The sequence below is a fragment of the Macaca thibetana genome, chromosome 1 (assembly GCF_024542745.1).
Source record: "Macaca thibetana thibetana isolate TM-01 chromosome 1, ASM2454274v1, whole genome shotgun sequence".
Classification (NCBI taxonomy): Eukaryota; Metazoa; Chordata; class Mammalia; order Primates; family Cercopithecidae; genus Macaca; species Macaca thibetana.
The window spans coordinates 17617654-17640120 of NC_065578.1; the positions used below are offsets into that span (position 1 = coordinate 17617654).

The following is a 22467-nucleotide window of genomic DNA, read 5'->3' on the forward strand; positions in this document are numbered from 1 at the left end:
TGTGACCTAGGGACATTTTCCAATCTTTCTGAGTTTGTTTTTTCATCAGGAACAGGATAATACCTAAGTGACAGGCTAGTTCATAGATTTAAATATGATCGCATGGCAGCAGACATGAACTATAATTAATTGTTAAGAATATATTTACACTGAACTCTCCTTTATCCATGTGAAAATTGTAGACAATAAAACACAATGACCAAAGGATAGACAGAATGTTCTAAGATAAATATTATTCCATTTGTTTCTGGAAAGAAGTCACACATATAGTAAAAATAATTAGATAGGACCTAGATTCCATATTGAACAATCTACCCCAAGACCCTGAAACAGGTCTACTTATCTAAACACCAGAGATGGTCTTGACTAGTCCAACCCCTGGAATTTCCTCTGTCTGGAATAGACAGAAGGGAATTTTGCTCCTATCCTTAGAACAGCATGTACCTGGCAAAGTGTTTCTCAGAGAGGCTCTCAGCTTCAAATCTAAAGGGCCTGATGAAAGTAGGAGGCCAAAGTGGGTCGGGTTAAGGCCAAGCTGAACCAACACGAACAGGCCTCTCACCAGCGCCAACGTCAGTTTGAAGGATATTCAGACCCCAGAGCTCCTGCTACTGGCCTTGGATGCTCCATTGAGGTGTGGTGAGACCTATGAATAACAATCAGGAGAAACATCGGTAATGGACCCGCAGGCATAAATAAACCATGTCCACACCCTTCTCTACCATCCCAGGAAAGTTCTCCTTCAAAAAAACGATGTCTTGAAGAAAACAGGTACAAATCTTTGGGACTTTGCATTAGACATTTTTTAAGTAGGGCACACAAACATTCAAAAAATTAGATGGAGAAAATGGGACTTCATTAAAATAATAACTTATAAGCTATCCAAGGACAGTGTCAAGGAAGTGACAAGATAATCCACATAATGGGAGAAACTATTTTCCCAATTATATATTTTGGACATAGGTCCCTAGTACCTAGAGTATATAAGGAATTCATATAACAAGCAAAAAATGACAAACAACCTAATTTAACAATGTGAAAAAAGCTTGAGAGTAGTGGTTACACTAAGAAAACACACAAATGGCCAAGGAAGCACATCTCAAAATGTTCAATGTTTTTTTATTTTTTTTTTTTTTTCATCATAGGAAAAATGTAAAATTTAAACCAAAAATGATATACACTTCACCATATCACCACCCCAGTAACTATGACTTTAAGAAAAAAATAAAGACAATATAGTTTGTGAAAGTTATGGAGAATATGGAATTTCTCGATATGTTTACTGTTTGGGAATGTAAAATGGCAAAGCCTTACTGAATTTGGTGAACCAGTGTGTGAGTTCCTCAAAAAGTTTAACAACAACAACAAAAAAAGGTTACACATCAAGGGTGACATATGATTCAGCAGTTTGGCACTAACCCCCCTAAGCTTATAACCAATAAAAATGAAAAACAGGTGTTCACTCCCTCAAAAACTTGTACACAGCTGCTCTTCATGGAAGCAGCATTTAAATCTTAATAGTTAAAAAGTTGGACAACATCTTAAAACCCACCATCAGTTTGATGTAAAAACAAAATGTTGTTGTAAACCATATAGTGGCATATTATTGGCCATAAAAGTATCATGTAACTGATGTCAGGTTACGAAGGATGAAACTTGAGAACAGAAAGCTAAAACACAGATGAAAAAATGCCCGCAGTTTGTTATTCCATATAAAGGGAAGTTGCCCAGAACAAGTTACATCACAATTTAGAGAAAGTATATTAGTTGGTTTCATAGACAGCAAAAAAGTGGGGGAATTGAAGAGTTGACTTGGCCCGTAGGTTACAAAGGCCATGGTTTTTGCAATTAAAGAAAATAATCCTGGAAAGAGGTAGTGTGAATAGTTGTGAAACTTTTTGAAATATGTTAAAAACTGAAATGTGTGGTTAAAAAAGGTGAATTTTGTGATCTAAGAATTAAACCTATAGAAATAATGATAACAGTAAATTATAGCAAAAGTGTCCTTCCCACATCACCATGTCCTGTATTTTCTTTCTTTTTTCTTTTTTTTTCTTTTTTTTTGGAGACGGAGTCCTCCGCTCTGCCTCCGCCTGTGCTGGAGTGCAGAGGCCTGATCTCATCTCACTGCAAGCTCCACCCCCCAGGTTTAACCCGCCATTCTCCTCCTGCCCACAGCCACCCGAGTAGCTGGACTAACAGGCGCCCTCCACCCGCACCCGGCTATGTTTTTTTGGTATTTTTTATAGTAGAGACTGGGTTGTCCAACGGTGTTGCGCACAGGATGGTCTCGGATATCCTGACCTTCGTGATCCGCCCCGTCTCGGCCCTCTCCCAAAGTGCTGGGATTGACAGGCTTGAGCCAACTGCGCCCGGACCCCATGTCCTGTATTTTCATTAAAAAAAAAAAAAAAAAAGGAAAAAAAAAAAAAAAAAACATTTCAGGCCAGGCTCAGTGGCTCACGTAAACGTCCTGTAATCCCAGCACTTTTGAGAGGCCTAGGTGGAGGATCGCTGAGCCAGAAGTATCAAACCACCTGAGCAACATAGCAAGACCTGTCCTTACTATGAAAATAAAAACATTAGCCAGAAATGCTGATGTGCGCCTAGAGTTTCCCAACTACTTTGGAAAGCGGAGGAAGTGAATATCGCTTTGAGCCCAGGATTTTCGAGTTGCATAATCTATAATCACCGAGTGCAGCACTACCAGCCCTGGGAGAAAGAGCAAGACCCTGTCTCCAAAAAGGAATGAAAAAAGAGTCGAAGAAAAAAAAAAAGCATTCACTTTAATAGTAATGTGACCAGACATAGTTGATGCTGGCAAGCATGTTTTGAAGGAAATGTATTAGATGAAAGTAATTTAAATATCCAGAAGGTTTCCCTTTTTATCAGAAATGATGTAGTTCTCTGGTGCTATCAGTGGGTACCTACAAATTGAGTGCCACAAATCTAAGGTTTGTGCTTCAACTTCAAAAACTCAAACTAATAAGAAACTTGCCTTATGAGAAATCATAAGTATTTTTTCTATTTCCATGAGAATTTAATCTCAAAAAAGGAATCATAAAAATATATTAAGTCCAAGGCATAACAACCTAAACCAATTGCCATATTTATTCATTCTAAATAGAAACAAAGTGTAAAATCGTCTCCATAAAAACATACACTGTGGATATAAAAAGCAAATCTTAGTGAGAATCATTGGTACATATAAGATGAATTAAACACAGCCAAGGGAGGACTCACAAGTCTCATACTTCTCTTGTATATTCCAAAGTTTCAGGAAATTCCACGTGATAGAGGTTATTTCCCATAATGTTTAAAGCAAGGTTTTCAGACACTTGAGAATTTTTGGTCCCAGTACTCTAGGAGGGCACACCTCTGTCCTGGAAAATAAACCAGGTATGTATATTCTTCCTGTGACTCCATTCTGGTCATTCTTCCAGCATCACAAAAACCAACAAATGGAAATATGTCCACATACATGCTTTGCTATCCCTCTTCTTCAGGGGGGGTTTCTTCTTACCTGTTACATATGGATAATAGCATTACCTTAAGGATTATGGTGAAGATACAACATCCAAATATGAGCACAGTTTTGAGCAAAATGCCTTGTACAAATTCATCAGTGAATATCTACTAATTATGTGAATATTTACTGAATTATATGGATCCTAGGAATAATGACTGAATAATGACTGTGATTGCTTTTATTGGCAGTGCTGAAAACCTCATCCCTGTGTGACCTCAATAAGCCATGTAACTTTGTGAACCTGCAGTTTTATCATTTTTAAAATGAAGAAACTTGACAGATTTCATCATGACACAGAACGTCAGGTCTCCCAGACCCCGGAAAATACATTTACTTAAAGCTGTTGATACATCTCAAAGCAGTATCCTTACAGTGTCATTGGAGGACAGTGCGGGCTGCAGTGAGGCACCCCTTCAAATGGGATGATCCAGTCCTCGTTCCTTCACTTCCACATGAAATGCTGAGCGGCCCAGGATCACAGACCCAGTGCACCCACAACTCAGGCAAGTCCAGCAGCCAATCCTAGGAGACCTGGGCTACAGAACAGTCTCCCAAGTTCCAGGCTCACAAAACCTCGGTGGGGATGGAAGCTGAGAAAGTGAGGAGGTGGCTCAGGGGATTGCTCTTTCCTACTCATTCCTCTCATCTCACACTCACCTTCTGCTGCACCACTGAGGATCACCAGCCAACCCTGACCATAACCTTGACCTTGCCATGTTCTGTTAGTGAAATGAAACCAAAAATGAATGATGTTAGTCCAACTCAACAAAATATATATCAAAACATATTCCATAAGAGCCGCTCATGGCCCTGTTCTTTCCAGTATATGGGAAAACAAAAGGGAAACAACCAAATAGCATCAGGTTTATGAAACTTCCTAAGATAGACGGTCATACATGTTTTCAGGAGATCTCTATATACATGAGTTTGATCACTTGATCCTTGAAAAGAGCTCTTGAGGCACTAGAATGACATCCACAATTGACAAGTATGAAATGTGGTGCTCAGTGCCGTGAAAATACAAATCAACCCACATAGAGGAAGAGCTTTGGACATAGGGATGTCAAACTGGTCTAGAGTGTAGTGAAAGCCAAGATGCTTTTCTTACTGGTGCCCCAGTAAGAAAAAAGAAATCAACATAACAATGAGACGCAGCAAGAATAATACTGAGACAGGAAAGAAAAACATTTTTTAAAAAAATGAATTATTCATTCACTTTCTAGTGGATACAGAAAAAACTGCAGAAGATGCAGAGAATATCAGTGCAGGCTAAAAGTTTCATATCTTACACTTGCAGAAAAGGCTTAAGATCTGTTTTAACTGGGAGCAGGTGGGGTGACTTCATGACTGCCATTAAGAAAATATAACCTGTTGGGAAACGGTTTTTCTGACTTGATGATGTTGTACAGACAAGAGATAAACAGTGAGGAATGTGCTTAGATGTATTGGGAAAGAGATGAGTCTGTGGCATTGTCACAAAGGTACGTGAATATTGAGAGTGAATGCTGAAGGAATGAGCCCATTGGTGGTGACCCTCAGGTGAGACCAGGGTGCCTGTGTTTCAGCCAAGCCGGGGCAATTGGAACGCAGGCTCCTAAGATTCCATGACACCCCCACCTTCTAATTCTGTTATTGCAACTGCAGACCGTTACCTGGCACGCTGGCCACAATCTTCCTCACTCTTGTGAGACTCTGAGCCACTGGCAGTGCCTTAGCTCTGAACTCAGACACCTCGAACCTTGTCTTTGTGGTTAAGGATCCTAAAGTGCTGTGGGGACTGATCTCGTTTTTCTCAACAGTAAGTTAAGAATTTCGGTTACTGACATCCCTCAGTCCTGATTCAACCTATTTGATTTTCACCGGTTTGTAACCCATCATGTGTTTGGGTTTCTTCTCCCCAGTTCCTGACTCCACGTCTTCTGCCACACACGTCAGCATGGTGGTATTTGCGGGCCCTTGGTCCAGTAAGAAATCAGAGATGAACACTCTAGAAATCCACGAGAAATTGCGCCCCCAGCGGACAGAGAACAAACATCAGTTCATAAACAACAAAGAGAAATTACTTGTAACTCAAGTGGCCTACTTTCTGGCCAAGGGGCAGAACAGTTACAGTAAGTTCCATAGGCTCACCATCAGAAAAGTGATGAATGATGTCCTGTCTTCTCTCTGAGAAACTGAATTCTCTCTCCATCAAAAATAATTTAATCCTTCCCTTACTTCTAGGAAATAGAAATGGGTATTTTCATATTTTGTTAATGTTAGAAGACAGAGGTACCAAAGTATTTTGAAACTTTCCCTGTTTGCAGTCAGGTGGGGATGGACCTAGAGGTAGAATAGCAGTTATTGATTTTGGACACAGGCACGGAACCACCTGTTTTCTCCAAGAGGCTAAATCATGTTTTCAAGAATCCTCTCTGTACCATATAAGATCCGGCAGAAAAATAACATCTAGTCTGTTGTTCTAAATGTCTGGGACTAGTGAACTTTTATTCAGTTCAAGCTTCTGTTGAGGCCCAATAGGCAAAGCTCTGTTCTAGGGACCCTGAGGGAAATTTGGTGATAGTACACAGTACCCGCTATGTGGGGCCTCAAGAGGAGTCTGCTCCTAATAGAACCTGTGGTATCTATAACCGACAGCATCAAGAGCAGGGAGTAGGGGCCGTGCAAGGTGGCCCAGTCCTGTAATCCCAGCACTTTGGGAGGCTGAGGCGGGTGGATCACGAGGTCAGGAGTTTGAGATCAGCCTGGGCAACATGCAGAAACCCCGTCTTTACTAAAATTGCAAAAATTACGTGGACATGGTGGTGGGCACCTGTAATTCTAGCTACTCGGGAGGCTGAGGCAGGAGAATCCTTTGAACCTAGGAGACAGAGGTTGCAGTGAGCCAAGATCACGCCATTGCACTCCAGCCTGGGTGACAGGGCAAGACTCGTCAAAAAAAAAATAAATAAATAAAAAATTAAAGAAAAGAAAAGAAAAAGCAGAGAGTACCCTAGTGAGAGGGAAGTCCTGCTTCCTCAGGCACAGGCTTTTGTTCCTAAAGAGGAAGAAAGATCGCACCCCAGGATGTGTGGAAGTAGTAGTGCAGTGTGCAGAGCAGGAACCCTGAATCTGTCTCCTGGGCTGCATGCAACTTGCTTGTCCTGGTCTGTCCCTCAGTTTCCTCATCTGTTCATAGGGTGCTACAGTAATACCTACCTCTGTAAATTGCTGCAATGAGTTACATGAGTTATTTCTTGTCAATCTCCTGGATCATTTATTGGCACAGAGTAAACACTATCTATTAGTTCTTCATTCTACTGTTTATAAATTAACAGCAACTTTGTTAGTATTAGGGCATATTTCCTTCATAGTCTTGTGGTCTTATGTCTCATACTTTATGTTTCTGTTATGATTCTTAAAATCTTATCTGCAGATATGATTTAAAAATCAAATATTTTTAAGATCTTTTTTTTTTTTTTTTTTTTTGAGACGGAGTCTGGCTCTGTCACCCAGGCTGGAGTGCAGTGGCGCGATCTCGGCTCACTGCAAGCTCCGCCTCCTGGGTTTACGCCATTCTCCTGCCTCAGCCTCCCGAGTAGCTGGGACTACAGGCGCCCGCCACTTCGCCCGGCTAGTTTTTTGTATTTTTTAGTAGAGACAGGGTTTCACCGTGTTAGCCAGGATGGTCTCGATCCCCTGACCTCGTGATCCGCCCGTCTCGGCCTCCCAAAGTGCTGGGATTACAGGCTTGAGCCACCGCGCCCGGCCGATTTTTAAGATCTTTGACATATTTGTCCTTGTAATTCCCAAATGGAAACCATCAGTCCCATAGTCCTAGGGGCCTTCCCAACTGTCCAAGAAATCTCTACTTCATGCCCCAGTGCAGTGTTTTGGAGGAGAGGCTGCAAGGCTTGTGGAAGTGGCCCCGCATGCAGAGTCACACCTCAGGAGCTGTGAATTCTGACTCCACTTTATTGTGATTGAATCATCTTGTCAACTTCCTTGATGTGCCCTTGAGTTTCGGTTTGTTTGTCTCTAAATTTTGGAGGATGAGATGCCAGAAAGTCAGGAGACTGAAGAGTAAAGGGGTGGAAATCCCTGCCTAGAGCCTGGTACTGGGGTCAGTTATGTCCTTGGGACGGACCTGGCTCCTGCCCTGTAGGCAGTGACCACCGCTGTGTGTCCAGCTTTTCACTGAGGCCGATGTGTCTGTGTTTTCTCAGACTATGAAGAGTGCAAAGACCTCCTAAAATCTATGCTGCGGGATGAGCTTCAGTTGAAGGAGGAGAAGCTTGCAGAGCAGCTCGGGCAAGCTGAAGAGCTCAGGTGAGGGGGCCCTATGCAGGCAGATGGGCAGGTGTGTAAATCTCTGAAGTACAGCCGCTCGGCGGGGTGAAGTAAGAGCTAATCTGGGTCTGGGGAAGGGCAGGAATTGCCATGGCAGGCTCACAACACACAAAGATTTATGAAACAGAGAACAAGGATAATAATAAGTTATGGGTTGCAGTTGTTTCTCAGAGGCATGATTTCTCGTTTTGAAATAAGTAATTGTTGAGGTGAGATTTGCATAACACAAAATTAACTAAAGGAGTGGGAACCAGTCAAGAGCATTCAGTGTACTCAAAATGGTGCGCCATCACCACCCCACTTACCCATAGTCGGAATCACCTCCTGACTGACTGCGGCTTCTCATCCTTTCGGTCAATCAGTGTTGCCTTCTGGAGCCTGTCATTCTTTTCTTCTTTCATCTTTTTGACTGGTCCCCTCTGCAGGGGGCCTCATTTCTGTCCATGGCTTTGCATCTAGAGACTGCGAGATGCACTATATGTATTTTCACATGGAAATGTCCATGGCCAGAGTGAGGAACTGAAAGGATGAATGTCTTTTTGAAAGTGAATAAGGAAGACACCTACTTTTGTTTAGAGAAGGGAAAGATGAATGGAACATTGTCAAGGATCTTACAGGAGCCCTCTCTGATATAGAGGAAGCCTGTAAACCATGTTTTGTTCTTTCTCTTGGCCACAGACATTTGAAATATTTGCTGACCTTCTCCTTGGAGGTCTCATGGAGGACATTGTCTCAGAAATCTCTGTCGCAATATTGGAACTGATCACTCACCCTTTCCACTGTTCAATTTTCTCTACTATCTCACCTTAGGCAATATAAAGTCCTAGTTCAGTCTCAGGAACGAGAACTGAGCCAGTTAAGGGAGAAGTTGCGGGAAGGGAGAGATGCGTCCCGCGCATTGAATCAGCATCTCCAGGCCCTCCTCACTCCGGATGAGCCGCCCAACTCCCAGGGGAGGGACCTCCAAGAAGAGCTGGTCAAGGGCTGTAGGCTGGCACAGCACCTCGTCCAAAAGCTCACCCCAGGTAAGGTTTCCATAGGACCTGATGACCCAGAACCCCAGGCTTATGAGAGACTCCAGACCTCCATAGTTTCACAATGACAGTGGTATCGGTGGTGTTTTTTTCCACTAAACATATGTGGCCATGACATGACCAGGACTTCCTGGGTGAGATCAGAGATGGGAAACCCTGCAACCCATGGGGTTGGAGGTCACAGTATTGGGAATGTCCCTCCTTCCTTGATGGAAGATGGTCTTTGGAGCCAGAGGCAACATCTCTCTAGTTGTAAAGGAGAGGAAGGAGGCTGTGACAGGAGGGTGCTTGTTAGAGTGAAAAGAGCTCTGGACTAAGAATGAAGGTTCCCAGGCTGTCTCTTTGGCAATGTTCTTAGTAAGTGTCGGTGAGTGAGTGATTTTTCCCTCGTGAGATTCTCTCTCTCCATCTGCAAAGGCAGGCAAATTGTCTCTTGCAAGGTTCTGAAGCATCCAAATGTGGCAACACTTACGACTGCTTTTGAAAATGAGATAAAGCCCTTCGCCGTGTGGTGTTGGGGAAGGCACTTGACGTGGGAGCATTTGGTTGTAGGAGGTGCTTCAGACTGGAGCACTCCCCATGGAGAGCATGTCCCTGAATAACACAGGAGAAGCCACATGGAGGGCCTGTGAAGTCTCCTGATACATAGAGGACTGTGGGGCCAGTTTGTCCGCTCCTGAGAGAAAGAATTAGGTTCGAAATGCGAACTATGACAGGACACCAAGCCTGTGCCTGGGAATCAGATTTGTGGTGGGATGATGGAGACAGCTGCCAAAGTCCTGAGAGAGACTGTGCAAGTCCCCAGTGATATAGGCAACAAAGGGTCTTTTCAATATTTGGCCACATCTTGATGGTGGCCCTCCAGAGCAGAAATGCATTGCCTGATGGAACAAGAAACCATGCCAGGGCATTTTGTTAAAGTAAAACCTGAGGGCTTTCAGTTGAATGGTGACCCATGCCTAGATGTTCATGTCTCTGTGCACATTGGGCTGACTGTGCTTCTAGAGTGTGAAGTGGGAAATATCTGAACGAACACTTCTGTATTTACAGAAAATGATGAAGATAACGATGAAGATGTTAAAGTTGAGGAGGCTGAGAAAGTACAGGAGTCCTGTGCCCCCAGGTAACCCTGAATAATCAGGAGCAAGTAATGGATTTTGACATATGTAAAAGGTCTAAGAGGCACACCCTCTCTGGCATCTATGATGAGCCAAAAGCCTGCATTCCCTTGGCCACAGTGTGTGAAATTCAACCCAACTTAGACACAGGGTGTGGCAGCTGTTGTGTTTCTCTGTGTGTGGCGAGTGTGATGTCTGTACTGTACAGGGAGAGCTGAGTCTTCTTCTTTCTCAGCTCCTATCTGTCCAGTGCAATGAACACCAGTTGCCCTCTTCCTCTCTGTCTCCCGTGGCTGCCGTGCTGTGTTGCAGAGAGAAGAGGATTGCCTGTTCTCTCTTAAAGGGAGCCTCCTGTTTGCTTTCTGTGACCACTCTCCTAATGCCTCCTGTCAAAACCGGCTAGGTCTCCCTGGGGTCCAATCCCTCTGTGTTTAATCTTCTGGCATCTCTATCTCACCTCATCAGGGAGGTGCGGAAGGCAGAAGAAAAGGAAGTCCCTGAGGACTCAGTGGAGGAATGTGCCGTCACTTGTTCAAATATCTATGGCCCTTCTGAGTCCAACCAGCCTCACAAGAACTCCAAAATCACATTTGAGGAAGACCAAGTGGACTCGACTCTGCTTATAGACCGTGGATCGTCTCCAGATGGATGGCAGGATGCTCTAAACCTTGTCCCAGGTAGCCTCTATTTTCCTTGCATCTCATACCTCTGTCTAGACTACGGAAGATCCATTCTGAGTACAGGCTGTACACGTACATATTGGTTTACTCAGAAACTAGGATGAAGCTAGGTGGAGTGACTGACACATATATTCGCAGCACTTTGGGAGGCCCAAGTGGGAGGATCATTTGAATTCAGGAGTTCAAGACCAGGATGGAGAATATGGTGAAACCCATCTTTACAAAGAATACAAAACAGTAGCCAGGCATGTTCCTTTGCCCTATAGTCCCAACTGCTCAGGAGGCTTAGGTGCGAGGATTGGCTCAGATGATCCTCCCACCCTCATTCACTTTTCTCAGGCTAGACTCTCTCTCCTTTTCATTGGCTTGTCTTAGCTGTTAATAAGAAGTCTCTGGCCAGGGTCGCTGGCTCACATCTGTAATCCCAGCACTTTGGGAGGGTGAGGTGGGCAGATCACCTGAGATCAGGAGTTCGAAAGCAGCCTGGCCAACATGGCGAAATTCCATCTCTACTAAAAATACAAAAAATAGCTGGCCTAGTGGTTTGTGCCTGTAATCCCAGCTACTTGGGAAGCTGAGGCATGAAAATCACTTGAACCCAGGAGGTAGAGGTTGCAGTGAGCTGAGATCGTGCCACTGCACTCCAGCCTGGGCGACAGAGTGAGACTCCCTCTCAAACAAAACATAAAAAACCAAAACCAACCAACCAGTCAAACGAAAATTTTAATGAAACAAAAAACAATCTCTTGAGCTACACAGAAACATTGGCCTCTCATGGGGTAAAAAACTCAGAGCCCAGCCTTGCTTTATAGAAACTTCTAAGCAAGAAAAAAGTGGAAGTGTTTGTGTCCTGGTTTCAAGGTGACTGCGTAGCTCAGACACGTTGACTTAAAGGAGATCAAGAGTGGAGATGAGGCCGGGCGCGGTGGCTCTAGCCTGTAATCCCAGCACTTTGGGAGGCCGAGGCGGGTGGATCACGAGGTCATGAGATCGAGACTATCCTGGCTAACATGGTGAAACCCCGTCTCTACTAAAAATACAAAAAACTAGCTGGGCGTTGTGGCGGGCGCCTGTAGTCCCAGCTACTTGGGAGGCTGAGGCGGGAGAATGGCATGAACCCGGAGGCGGAGCTTGCAGTGAGCCCAGATCATGCCACTGCACTCCAGCCTGGGAGACACAGCGAGACTCCATCTCAAAAAAAAAAAAAAAAAAAAGAGTGGAGATGAGAAGAGTGAAACCAGGGAAACGGCATCTTCAAATCAGTGGACGAGGCTGTTAGTGATATCCCTCAGTCCTGATTCAACCTATTTGATTTCACCAGTTATTAACCCATCATGTGTTTGGATTTTTTCTCCCCAGTCCCTGGCTCCACCTCTTCTACCACAAACGTCAGCATGGTGGTATCTGCGGGCCCTTGGCCCAGTGAGAAGTCAGAGATGAACACTCTAGAAATCAACGAGAAACTGCGCCCCCAGCGGGCAGAGAACAAACGTCAGTTCCTAAACACCAAGGAGAAATATCTTGTAACTCAAGTGGCCTACTTTCTGGCCAAGGGGCAGAACAGTTACAGTAAGTTCCCTAAGCTCACCATCACAAAAGTGATGAATGATGTTCTGTCTTCTCTCTGAGAAACTGAATTCTCTCTCCATCAGAAGTAATTTAATCCTTCCTGTAGTTCTAGGAAAATACAAATGGGTATTTTCACCTTTTGTTAAAGTTGGAAGAGAGAAGTACCAAAGTATTTCGAAACCTCCCTGTTTGCAGTCAATTGGAGATGGGCCTAGAGTTAAAATCTCAGTGATGGTTTCAGACAGAGGCACAGAATGACCTGTTTTCTCCAAGAGGCTAAATCATGTTTTCAAGAATGCTCTCTGTACCATGTAAGATCTGGCAGAAAAATAACATCTAGTCTGTTGTTCTAAATGTCTCGAGCTAGTGAATTTTATTCAGTTCAAGCTTCTGTTGAGGCCCAATAGGCAAATCTCTGTTCTAGGGACCCTGAGGGAAATTTGGTGATAGTACACAGTACCCGCTGTGAGGGGCATCAAGAGGAGTCTGCTCCTAATAGAACCTGTGGTATCTATAACCGACAGCATCAAGAGCAGGGAGTAGGGGCCGTGCAAGGTGGCTCAGTCCTGTAATCCCAGCACTTTGGGAGGCTGAGGCAGCTGGATCACGAGGTCAGGAGTTTGATTCCATCCTGGGCAACGTGGAGAGACCCCGTCTCTACTAAAATTAGAAAAATTAGCTGGGTGTGGTGGCGGGCGCCTATAATCCCAGTTCCTCGGGAGGCTGAGTCCAGAGAATCCTTTGAACCCCGGAGACAGAGGTTGCAGTGAGCCAAGATCATGCCATTGCACTTCAGCCTGGGCGACAGGGCAAGACTCATCAAAAAAGAAACAAACAAAAAAGGCAGAGAGTAGCCTGGTGGGAGGGAAGTCCTGTTTCTTGGGGCACAGGCTTTTGTTCCTAAAGAGGAAGAAAGATGTACCCAAGAATGTGTGGAAGTAGCAGTGCAGTGTGCAGAGCAGGAACCCTGGGCCTGTCTCCTGGGCTCCATCCAAGTTGCTTGTCCTGTGTGTCCCTCAGTTTCCTCATCTGTTCATAGGGTGCTACAGTAATACCTACCTCTGTAAATTGCTGCAGTGAGTTACATGAGCTATTTCTTATCAATCTCCTAGAACATTTTTGGGCACAGAGTAAACACTATCTATTAGTTCTTCATTCTACTGTTTCTAAATTAACACAAACTTTGTTAGTATTTGGGCATATTTCCTTCATAGTCTTGTGGTCTTATGTCTCATACTTTATGTTTCTGTTAGGATTCTTAAAATCATATCTGCAGTTACGATTTAAAAATCAAAGATTTTTAAGATCTTTGACATATTTGTCCTTGAAATTCCCATTAAAAGGGAAACCATGAGTCCCCTAGTCCTAGTGGCCTTCCCAACTGTCCTAGAAATCTCTACTTCATGCCCCAGTGCAGTGTTTTGGAGGAGAGGCTGCAAGGCTTGGGAAAGTGGCCCTGCATTCAGAGTCAGACCTCAGGGGCTGTGAATTCTGACTCCACTTCATTGTGGTTGAATCATCTTGTCAACTTCCTTGATGTGCCCTTGAGTTTTGGTTTGTCTGTAAATTTTGGAGGATGAGATGCCAGAAAGTCGGGAGACTGAAGAGTAAAGAGGTGGAAATCCCTGCCTAGAGCCTGGTATTGGGGACAGTTATGTCCTTGGGATGGACCTGGCTCCTGCCCTGTAGGCAGTGACCTCAGCAGCATGTCCAGTGTTTTACTGAGGCCAGTGTGTCTGTCTTTTCTCAGACTATGAAGAGTGCAAAGACCTCCTAAAATCTATGCTGTGGGATGAGCTTCAGTTGAAGGAGGAGAAGCTTGCAGAGCAGCTGGGGCAAGCTGAGGAGCTCAGGTGAGGGGGCCCTATGCAGGCAGGTGGGCAGGTGTGTAAATCTCAGACGTATAGCAGCTCGGAGGGTAGAAGTAAGAGCCAAGCTGGGCCAGGGGAAGGGCAGGAATTGCTTTGGCATGCTCACAATACACAGAGGTTTGTGAAACAGAGAACAAGGACAGTAATAAGTTATGGGTTGCAGTTGTTTCTCAGAGCCCCATTTTCTCTTTGTGAAAGAAGTAATTGTTGAGGTGAAATTTGCATAAGACATGATTAACCAAAGGAGTGGGAACCATCCAGCAGCATTCAGTGTACTCAAAATGGTGCGCCATCACCACCCCACTTACCCATAGTCGGAATCACCTCCTGACTGACTGCGGCATCTCATCTTTGACCCAATCATTGTTGCCTTCTGGAGCCTGTCATTCTTTTCTTGTTTAATCTTTTCAATTGGCCCCGTCTGCACTTGGCCGCATTTCTGTATATGGTTTTGTATCTAGTCACTGGAAGATAGACTATGTGTATTTTCACATGGAAATGTCCATTGCCAAAGTGAGGAGCTGAAAGGATGTCTTTTTGAAACTGAATAAGGAAGACACCTAATTTTGTTTAGAGAAGGGAAAGATGAATGGAACATCGTCGAGGATCTTACAGGAGCCCTCTCTGATATAGAGGAAGCCTGTAAACCATTTTTCCTTCTTTCTCTTGGCCACAGACATTTCTTTAAACGTGTGCTGACCTTCTCCTTGGAGGTCTCCTTGAGGACATTGTCTTAGAAATCTCGGTCGCAATATTCGAACTGATCACTCACCCCTTTCCACTGTTCAATTTTCTCTACTATCTCACCTTAGGCAATATAAAGTCCTGGTCCACTCTCAGGAAGGAGAGCTGAGTCAGTTAAGGGAGAAGTTGCGGGAAGGGAGAGATGCTTCCCGCGCATTGAATCAGCATCTCCAGGCCCTCCTCACTCCGGATGAGCCGCCCAACTCCCCGAGGCGGGACCTCCGAGAACAGCTGACCGAGGGCTGTAGGCTGGCACAGCACCTCGTCCGAAAGCTCACCACAGGTAAGGTTTCCATAGGACCTGGAGACCCAAAACACCAGGCTTATGAGAGACTCCCGACCTCCATACTTTCACAATGACAGTTGTATCGGTGGTGTTTTTTTCCCACTAAACATATGTGGCCCTTCCAGGACTTCCTGCGTGATATCAGAGATGGGAAACCCATGGGTTTGGAGGTCACAGTATTGCAGATGTCCCTCCTTCCTTGGTGGAGACGGTCTTTGGAGCCAGAGGCAGCATCTCTCTAGTGGTAAAGGAGAGGAAGGAGGCTGTGACAGGAGGGTTCTTGTTAGAGTGAAAAGAGCTGTGGACTTAGAATGAAGGTTCCCAGGCTGTCTCTTTGGCAATGTTCTTAGTAACTGTCGGTGAGTGAGTGATTTATCCTTCTTGAGTTTCTCTGTGTCCATCGGAAAAGGCAGGCAAATTGTCTCTTGCAAGGGTCTGAAGCATCTAAATGTGGGAACACTTACGATTGCTTTTGAAAATGAGATAAAGCCCCTCGCCATGTGGTGTTGGAGAAGGCACTTGACGTGGGGGATTTGGTTGTAGGAAGTGCTTCAGACTGGAGCACTCCCCATGGAGAGCCTGTCCCTGAATAACACAGCAGAAGCCACATGGAGGGCCTGTGAAGTCTCCTGAGGCATAGAGGACTGTCGGGCAAGTTTGTCCGCTCCAAAGGGAAATAATTAGGTTCCAAATGCGAACTGTGACACAACACCAAGTCTGTGCCTGGGATTCAGATCTGTGGCGGGATGCGGGAGACAGCTGCCAAAGTCCAGAGAGAGCCTGCACAAGTCCCCAGTGATATGCGGAGCAAAGGGTCTTTTCAATGTTTGGTGACATCTTGATGGTGGCCCTCCAGATCAGAAATGCATTGCCTGATGGATCAGGAAACCATGCCAGGGCATTTTGTTAAAGATAAAACATGAGGGCTTTCAGTTTAACGGTGTCCCATGCCTAGATGTCCACGTCTCTGTGCACATTGGGCTGACTGTGCCTGCAGAGTGTGAAGTGGGAAATATCTGAACAAACACTTCTGTATTTACAGAAAATGATGAAGGTGAGGATGAAGATGTTAAAGTTGATGACACTGAGTAAGTACAGGAATCAAGTGCCCCAGGTAACACTGAATAATCAGGTGCAAGTAATGGGTTTTAATATATGAAAAAGGTCTAGGAGGCACACCCTGTCTCTGGCATCTACAATGGGCCGCAAGTCTGCATTCCCTTGGCCACAGTATGTGAAATTCAACCCAGCTTAGACACCGGGTGTGGCAGCTGTTGTGTTTCTCTGTGTGTGGTGAGTGTCATATCTGTACCGAACAGGGATAGCTGAGTCTTCATCTTTCTCAGCTCCTGTCTCTCCAGTGAAATGAACACCGGTTGGTCTCTTCCTCTCTGTCTCCCATGGCAGCCATGCTCTGTTGCTGAGAGAAGAGGATTGCCTGTTCCCTCCTAAAGGGAACCTCCTGTTTGCTTTCTGTGACCACAGTCTTAATGCCTCCCGTCAAAACCTGCTAGGTCTCCCTGGGGTCCAATCCCTCTGTATTTAATCTTCTGGCATCTCTATCTCACCTCATCAGGGAGGTGCGGAAGGCAGAAGAAAAGGAGATCCCTGAGGACTCAGTGGAGGAATGTGCCATCACTTGTTCAAATAGCTATGGCCCTTCTGAGTCCAATCAGCCTCACAAGAACTCCAAAGTCACATTTAAGGAAGACCAAATGGACTTGACTCTGCTTATAGACCGTGAATCGTCTCCTGATGTACGGCAGGATGCTCTAAAGCTTGTCGCAGGTAGCCTCTATTTTCCTTGTGTCTCATACCTCTGTCTAGACTACGGAAGATCCATTGTGAGGACAGGCTATATATGTACATAGTGGTTTACTCAGCAACTAGGATGGAGCTAGGTGCGGTGACTCACACATATATTCGTAGCACTTTGGGAGGCCCAAGTGGAAGGATCATTTGAATTCAGGAGTTCAAGACCAGGCTGGAGAATATGGTGAAACCCATCTTTACAATGAATACAAAACATTAGCCAGGCATGTTCCTTTGCCCTTAGAGTCCCATCTGCTCAGGAGGCTTAGGTGCGAGGATTGGCTCAGATGATCCTCCCACCCTCATTCACTTTTCTCAGGCTAGACTCTCTCTCCTTTTCATTGGCTTGTCTTAGCTGTTAATAAGAAGTCTCTGGCCAGGGTCGCTGGCTCACATCTGTAATCCCAGCACTTTGGGAGGACAAGGTGGGTGGATCACCTGAGGTCAGGAGTTCGAAAGCAGCCTGGCCAACATGGCGAAGTTGCATCTCTACTAGAAATACAAAAAATAGCTGGCATAGTGGTTGGTGCCTGTAATCCCAGCTACTTGGGAGGCTGACGCATGAGAATCGCTTGAACCCAGCAGGCAGAGGTTACAGTGAGCTGAGATCGTGCCACCAGCCTGGGCGACACAGTGAGATTCCCTCTCAAACAAAACATAAAAAACCAAAACCAACCAACCAGTCAAACAAAAAAATTAACGAAACAAAAAACAATCTCTTGAGCTACACAGAATCATTGGCCACTCATGAGGTAAAAAGCTCAGAGCCCAGCCTTGCTTTATAGAAACTTCTAAGCAAGAAAAATGTGGAAGTGTTTGTGTCCTGGTTTCAAGGTGACTGCGTAGCTCAGACACGTTGACTTAAAGGAGATCAAGAGTGGAGATGAGAAGAGTGAAACCAGGGAAACAGCATCTTCAAATCAGTGGACAGGGCTGTCAGTGACATCCCTCAATCCTGATTCAACCTATTTGATTTCACCAGTTATTAACCCATCATGTGTTTGGATTTTTTCTCCCCAGTCCCTGGCTCCACCTCTTCTACCACAAACATCAGCATGGTGGTATCTGCGGGCCCTTGGCCCAGTGAGAAGTCAGAGATGAACACTCTAGAAATCAACGAGAAACTGCGCCCCCAGCGGGCAGAGAACAAACGTCAGTTCCTAAACACCAAGGAGAAATATCTTGTAACTCAAGTGGCCTACTTTCTGGCCAAGGGGCAGAACAGTTACAGTAAGTTCCCTAAGCTCACCATCACAAAAGTGATGAATGATGTTCTGTCTTCTCTCTGAGAAACTGAATTCTCTCTCCATCAGAAGTAATTTAATCCTTCCTGTAGTTCTAGGAAAATACAAATGGGTATTTTCACCTTTTGTTAAAGTTGGAAGAGAGACGTACCAAAGTATTTCAAAACTTCCCATGTTTGCAGTCAGGTGGGGATGGGCCTAGACTTAAAATCTCAGTATGGTTTCAGACAGAGGCACAGAATGACCTGTTTTCTCCAAGAGGCTAAATCATGTTTTCAAGAATCCTCTCTGTACCATATAAGATCCGGCAGACAAATAACATCTAGTCTGGTGTACTAAATGTCTCGGGCTAGTGAACTTTTATTCGGTTCAAGCTTCTGTTGAGGCCCAATAGGCCAAGCTCTGTTCTAGGGACCCTGAGGGAAATTTGTTGATAGTACACAGTACCCGCTGTGAGGGGCGTCAAGAGGAGTCTGCTCCTAATAGAACCTGTGGTATCTATAACCGACAGCATCAAGAGCAGGGAGTAGGGGCCGTGCAAGGTAGCTCAGTCCTGTAATCCCAGCACTTTGAGAGGCTGAGGCAGCTGGATCACGAGGTCAGGAGTTTGAGACCAGCCTGGGCAACATGGAGAAACCCCATCTCTACTAAAATTACAAAAATTAGCAGGGTGTGGTGGTGGGCACCTGTAATCCCAGGTACTCGGGAGGCTGAGGCAGGAGAATCCTTTGAACCCAGGAGGCAGAGGTTGCAGTGAGCCCAGATCACGCCATTGCACTCCAGCCTGGGCGACAGGAGAAGACTCCTCAAAGAATAAACACAAAGGCAGAGAGTACCCTGGTGTGAGGGAAGTGCTACTTCCTGGGGAATAGGCTTTTGTTCCTACAGAGGAAGAAAGATCGCACCCAAGAATGTGTGGAAGTAGCAGTGCAGTGTGCAGAGCAGGAACCCTGGGTCTGTCACCTGGGCTCCATCCAAGTTGCTTGTCCTATCTGTCCCTCAGTTTCTCTTTCTTCGTCTCTAAATTTTGGGGGGTTGAGATGCCATAAAGTCGGGGGGAGACTGAAGAGTAAAGTCGTGGAAATCCTTTCCTAGAGCCTTGTACTGGGGTCAGTTATATCCTTCGGATGGACCTGGCTCCTGCCCTGTAGGCAGTGACCACCGCTGTGTGTCCAGCTGTTCACTGAGGCCGGTGTGTCTGTCTTTTCTCAGACTATGAAGAGTGCAAAGAGCTCCTAAAATCTATGCTGCGGGATGAGCTTCAGTTAAAGGAGGAGAAGCTTGCAGAGCAGCTCGGGCAAGCTGAAGAGCTCAGGTGAGGGGGCCCTATGCAGGCAGATGGGCAGGTGTGTAAATCTCTGATGTACAGCCGCTCGTCTGGGTGAAGCCAGAGCGAAGGTCGGTCTGGGGAAGGGCAAGAATTGCCATGGCAGGCTCACAACACACAAAGATTTATGAAACAGAGAACAAGGATAATAATAAGTTATGGGTTGCAGTTGTTTCTCAGAGCCTTGATTTCTCTTTTTGAAAGAAGTTATTGTTGAGGTGAGATTTGCATAACACAAAATTAACTAAAGGAGTGGGAACCACCCAGCAGCATTGAGTGTACTGAAAATGGTGCGCCATCACCACCCCACTTACCCTTAGTCAGAATCACCTCCTGACTGAATGCGGCTTCTCATCCTTTCGGTCAATCAGTGTTGCCTTCTGGAGCCTGTCATTCTTTCCTTCTTTCATCTTTTCAACTGGCCCCGTCTGCACATGGCCTCATTTCTGTCCATGGCTTTGCATCTAGTGACTGCAAGATGCACTATGTGTATTTTCACATGGAAATGTCCATGGCCAGAGTGAGGAACTGAAAGAATGAATGTCTTTTTGAAAGTGAATAAGGAAACCTACTTTTGTTTACAGAAGGGAAAGATAAATTGAACATTGTCGAGGATCTTACAGGAGCACTGTCTGGTATAGAGGAAGCCTGTAAACCATTTTTCATTCTTACTCTTGGCCACAGACATTTCTTTAAACATGTGCTGACCTTCTCCTTGGAGGTCTCATGGAGGACATTGTCTCAGAAATCTCTGTCGCAATATTCGATCTGATCACTCACCCCTTTCCACTGTTCAATTTTCTCTACTATCTCACCTTAGGCAATATAAAGTCCTGGTTCAGTCTCAGGAACGAGAGCTGAGCCAGTTAAGGGAGAAGTTGCGGGAAGGGAGAGATGCCTCCCGCGCATTGAATCAGCATCTCCAGGCCCTCCTCACTCCGGATGAGCCGGCCAACTCCCAGGGGCGGGACCTCCGAGAACAGCTGACCGAGGGCTGTAGGCTGGCACAGCACCTCGTCCGAAAGCTCACCCCAGGTAAGGTTTCCATGGGATCTGATGACCCAAAACCCCAGGCTTAGGAGAGACTGCCGACCTCCATAGTTTCACAATGACAGTTGTATAGGTGGTGTTTTTTTGCACTAAACATATGTGGCCCTTCCAGGACTTCCTGGGTGAGATCAGAGATGGGAAACCCTTGGAGTTGGAGGTCACAGTATTGCAAATGTCCCTCCTTCCTTGGTGGAGATGGTCTTTGGAGCCAGAGGCAGCATCTCTCTAGTTGTAGAGGAGAGGAAGGAGGCTGTGACAGGAGGGTTTTTGTTAGAGTGAAAAGAGCTGTGGACTTAGAATGAAGGTTCCCAGGCTGTCTCTTTGGCAATGTTCTTAGTAACTGTCGGTGAGTGAGTGATTTATCTTTCTTGCGTTTCTCTCTCTCCATCAGAAAAGGCCGACATATTGTCTCTTGCAAGGCTCTGAAGCATCTAAATGTGGGAACAGTTTAGGACTGCTTTTGAAAATGAGATAAAACCCCATGCCATGTGGTGTTGGAGAAGGCACTTGATGTGGGGGCATTTGGTTGTAGGAAGTGCTTCAGACTGGAGCACTCCCCATGGAAAGCATGTCCCTGAATAACACAGCAGAAGCCACATGGAAGGCCTGTGAAGTCTCCTGATACATAGACGACTGTGGGGCCAGTTTGTCCTCTCTTAAGAGAAAGAATTAGGTTTGAAATGTGAACTGTGACAGGACACCAAGCCTGTGCCTGGGAATCAGATTTGTGGTGGGATTATGGAGACAGCTGCCAAAGTCCCGAGAGAGGCTGCACACGTGCCCAGTGATATGGGGATAAAGGGTCTTTTCAATATTTGGCCACATCTTGATGGTGGTCCTCCAGATCAGAAATGCATTGCCTGATGGATCAGGAAACCATGCCAGGGCATTTTGTTAAAGATAAAACATGAGAGCTTTCAACTGAACGGTGACCCATGCCTAGATGTCCATGTCTGTGGGCATATTGGGCTGACTGTGCCTGCAGAATGTGAAGTGGGAAATATCTGAACGAACACTTCTGTATTTACAGAAAATCGTGAAGATGAGGATGAAGATGTGAACGTTGAGGAAACTGAAAAAGTACAGGAATCACGTGCCCCCAGGTAACACTAAATAATCAGGAGCAAGTAATGGGTTTTAACATAGGAAAAAGATGTAGGAGGCACACCCTGTCTGGCATCTAGGATGGGCCAAAAGCCTGCATTCCTTTGGCCACAGTATGTGAAATTCAACCCAGCTTAGACACCGGGTGTGGCAGCTGTTGTGTTTCTCTGTGTGTGGTGAGTGTCATATCTGTACCGAACAGGGATAGCTGAGTCTTCATCTTTCTCAGCTCCTGTCTCTCCAGTGAAATGAACACCGGTTGGTCTCTTCCTCTCTGTCTGCCATGGCAGCCATGCTCTGTTGCAGAGAGAAGAGGATTGCCTATTCCCTCCTAAAGGGAACCTCCTGTTTGCTTTCTGTGACCACTGTCTTAATGCCTTCTGTCAAAACCAGCTAGGGCTCCCTGGGGTCCGATCCCTCTGTGTTTAATCTTCTGACATCTCTCTCCCACCTGGCTCATCAGGGAGGTGCAGAAGGCTGAAGAGAAGGAAGAACCTGCGGACTCACTGGAGGAATATTCCATCGCTTATTCAAATAGCCACGGTCCTTGTGAGTCCCACCAGCCTCACAGCAACACCAAAATCACATTTGAGGAAGACCAAGTCAACTCACATCTCATTGACTCATCTTCTCATGATGAATGGGAGGATGCTGTATCCATTATCCCAGGTAGCCTCTATTTTCCATGTGTCTCATTCCTCTTTCTGTGCTGAGGAAGTATAACCCCGAAGACAGACTCTATACACACAAATTGGTTTACATAAAAATCT

General features: G+C 45.5%; 1 protein-coding gene across 49 annotated transcripts in view; it reads left to right on the forward strand.

Moving 5' to 3' along the window:
• The window catches only part of LOC126954288 (neuroblastoma breakpoint family member 3-like), a 159572-nt gene that overhangs the window by 75693 nt on the left and 61412 nt on the right, over positions 1-22467 (forward strand). For 13 of the 49 annotated variants that reach the window (XM_050789874.1, XM_050789983.1, XM_050789884.1 and 10 more), the window contains 12 exons: positions 7735-7837; positions 8669-8883; positions 9943-10015; positions 10476-10687; positions 12050-12259; positions 14010-14112; positions 14943-15157; positions 16203-16248; positions 16737-16948; positions 17993-18202; positions 19429-19531; positions 20364-20578. In XM_050789874.1, the coding sequence (XP_050645831.1) occupies positions 7735-7837; positions 8669-8883; positions 9943-10015; positions 10476-10687; positions 12050-12259; positions 14010-14112; positions 14943-15157; positions 16203-16248; positions 16737-16948; positions 17993-18202; positions 19429-19531; positions 20364-20578 (1917 nt within the window). Of the gene's footprint in view, positions 1-4931; positions 5328-5430; positions 5641-7734; positions 7838-8668; positions 8884-9942; positions 10016-10475; positions 10688-12049; positions 12260-14009; positions 14113-14942; positions 15158-16202; positions 16249-16736; positions 16949-17992; positions 18203-19428; positions 19532-20363; positions 20579-22467 lie in introns of those variants that run through there. The other 36 variants (XM_050789994.1, XM_050789972.1, XM_050789987.1 and 33 more) reach the window with 24 other exon arrangements.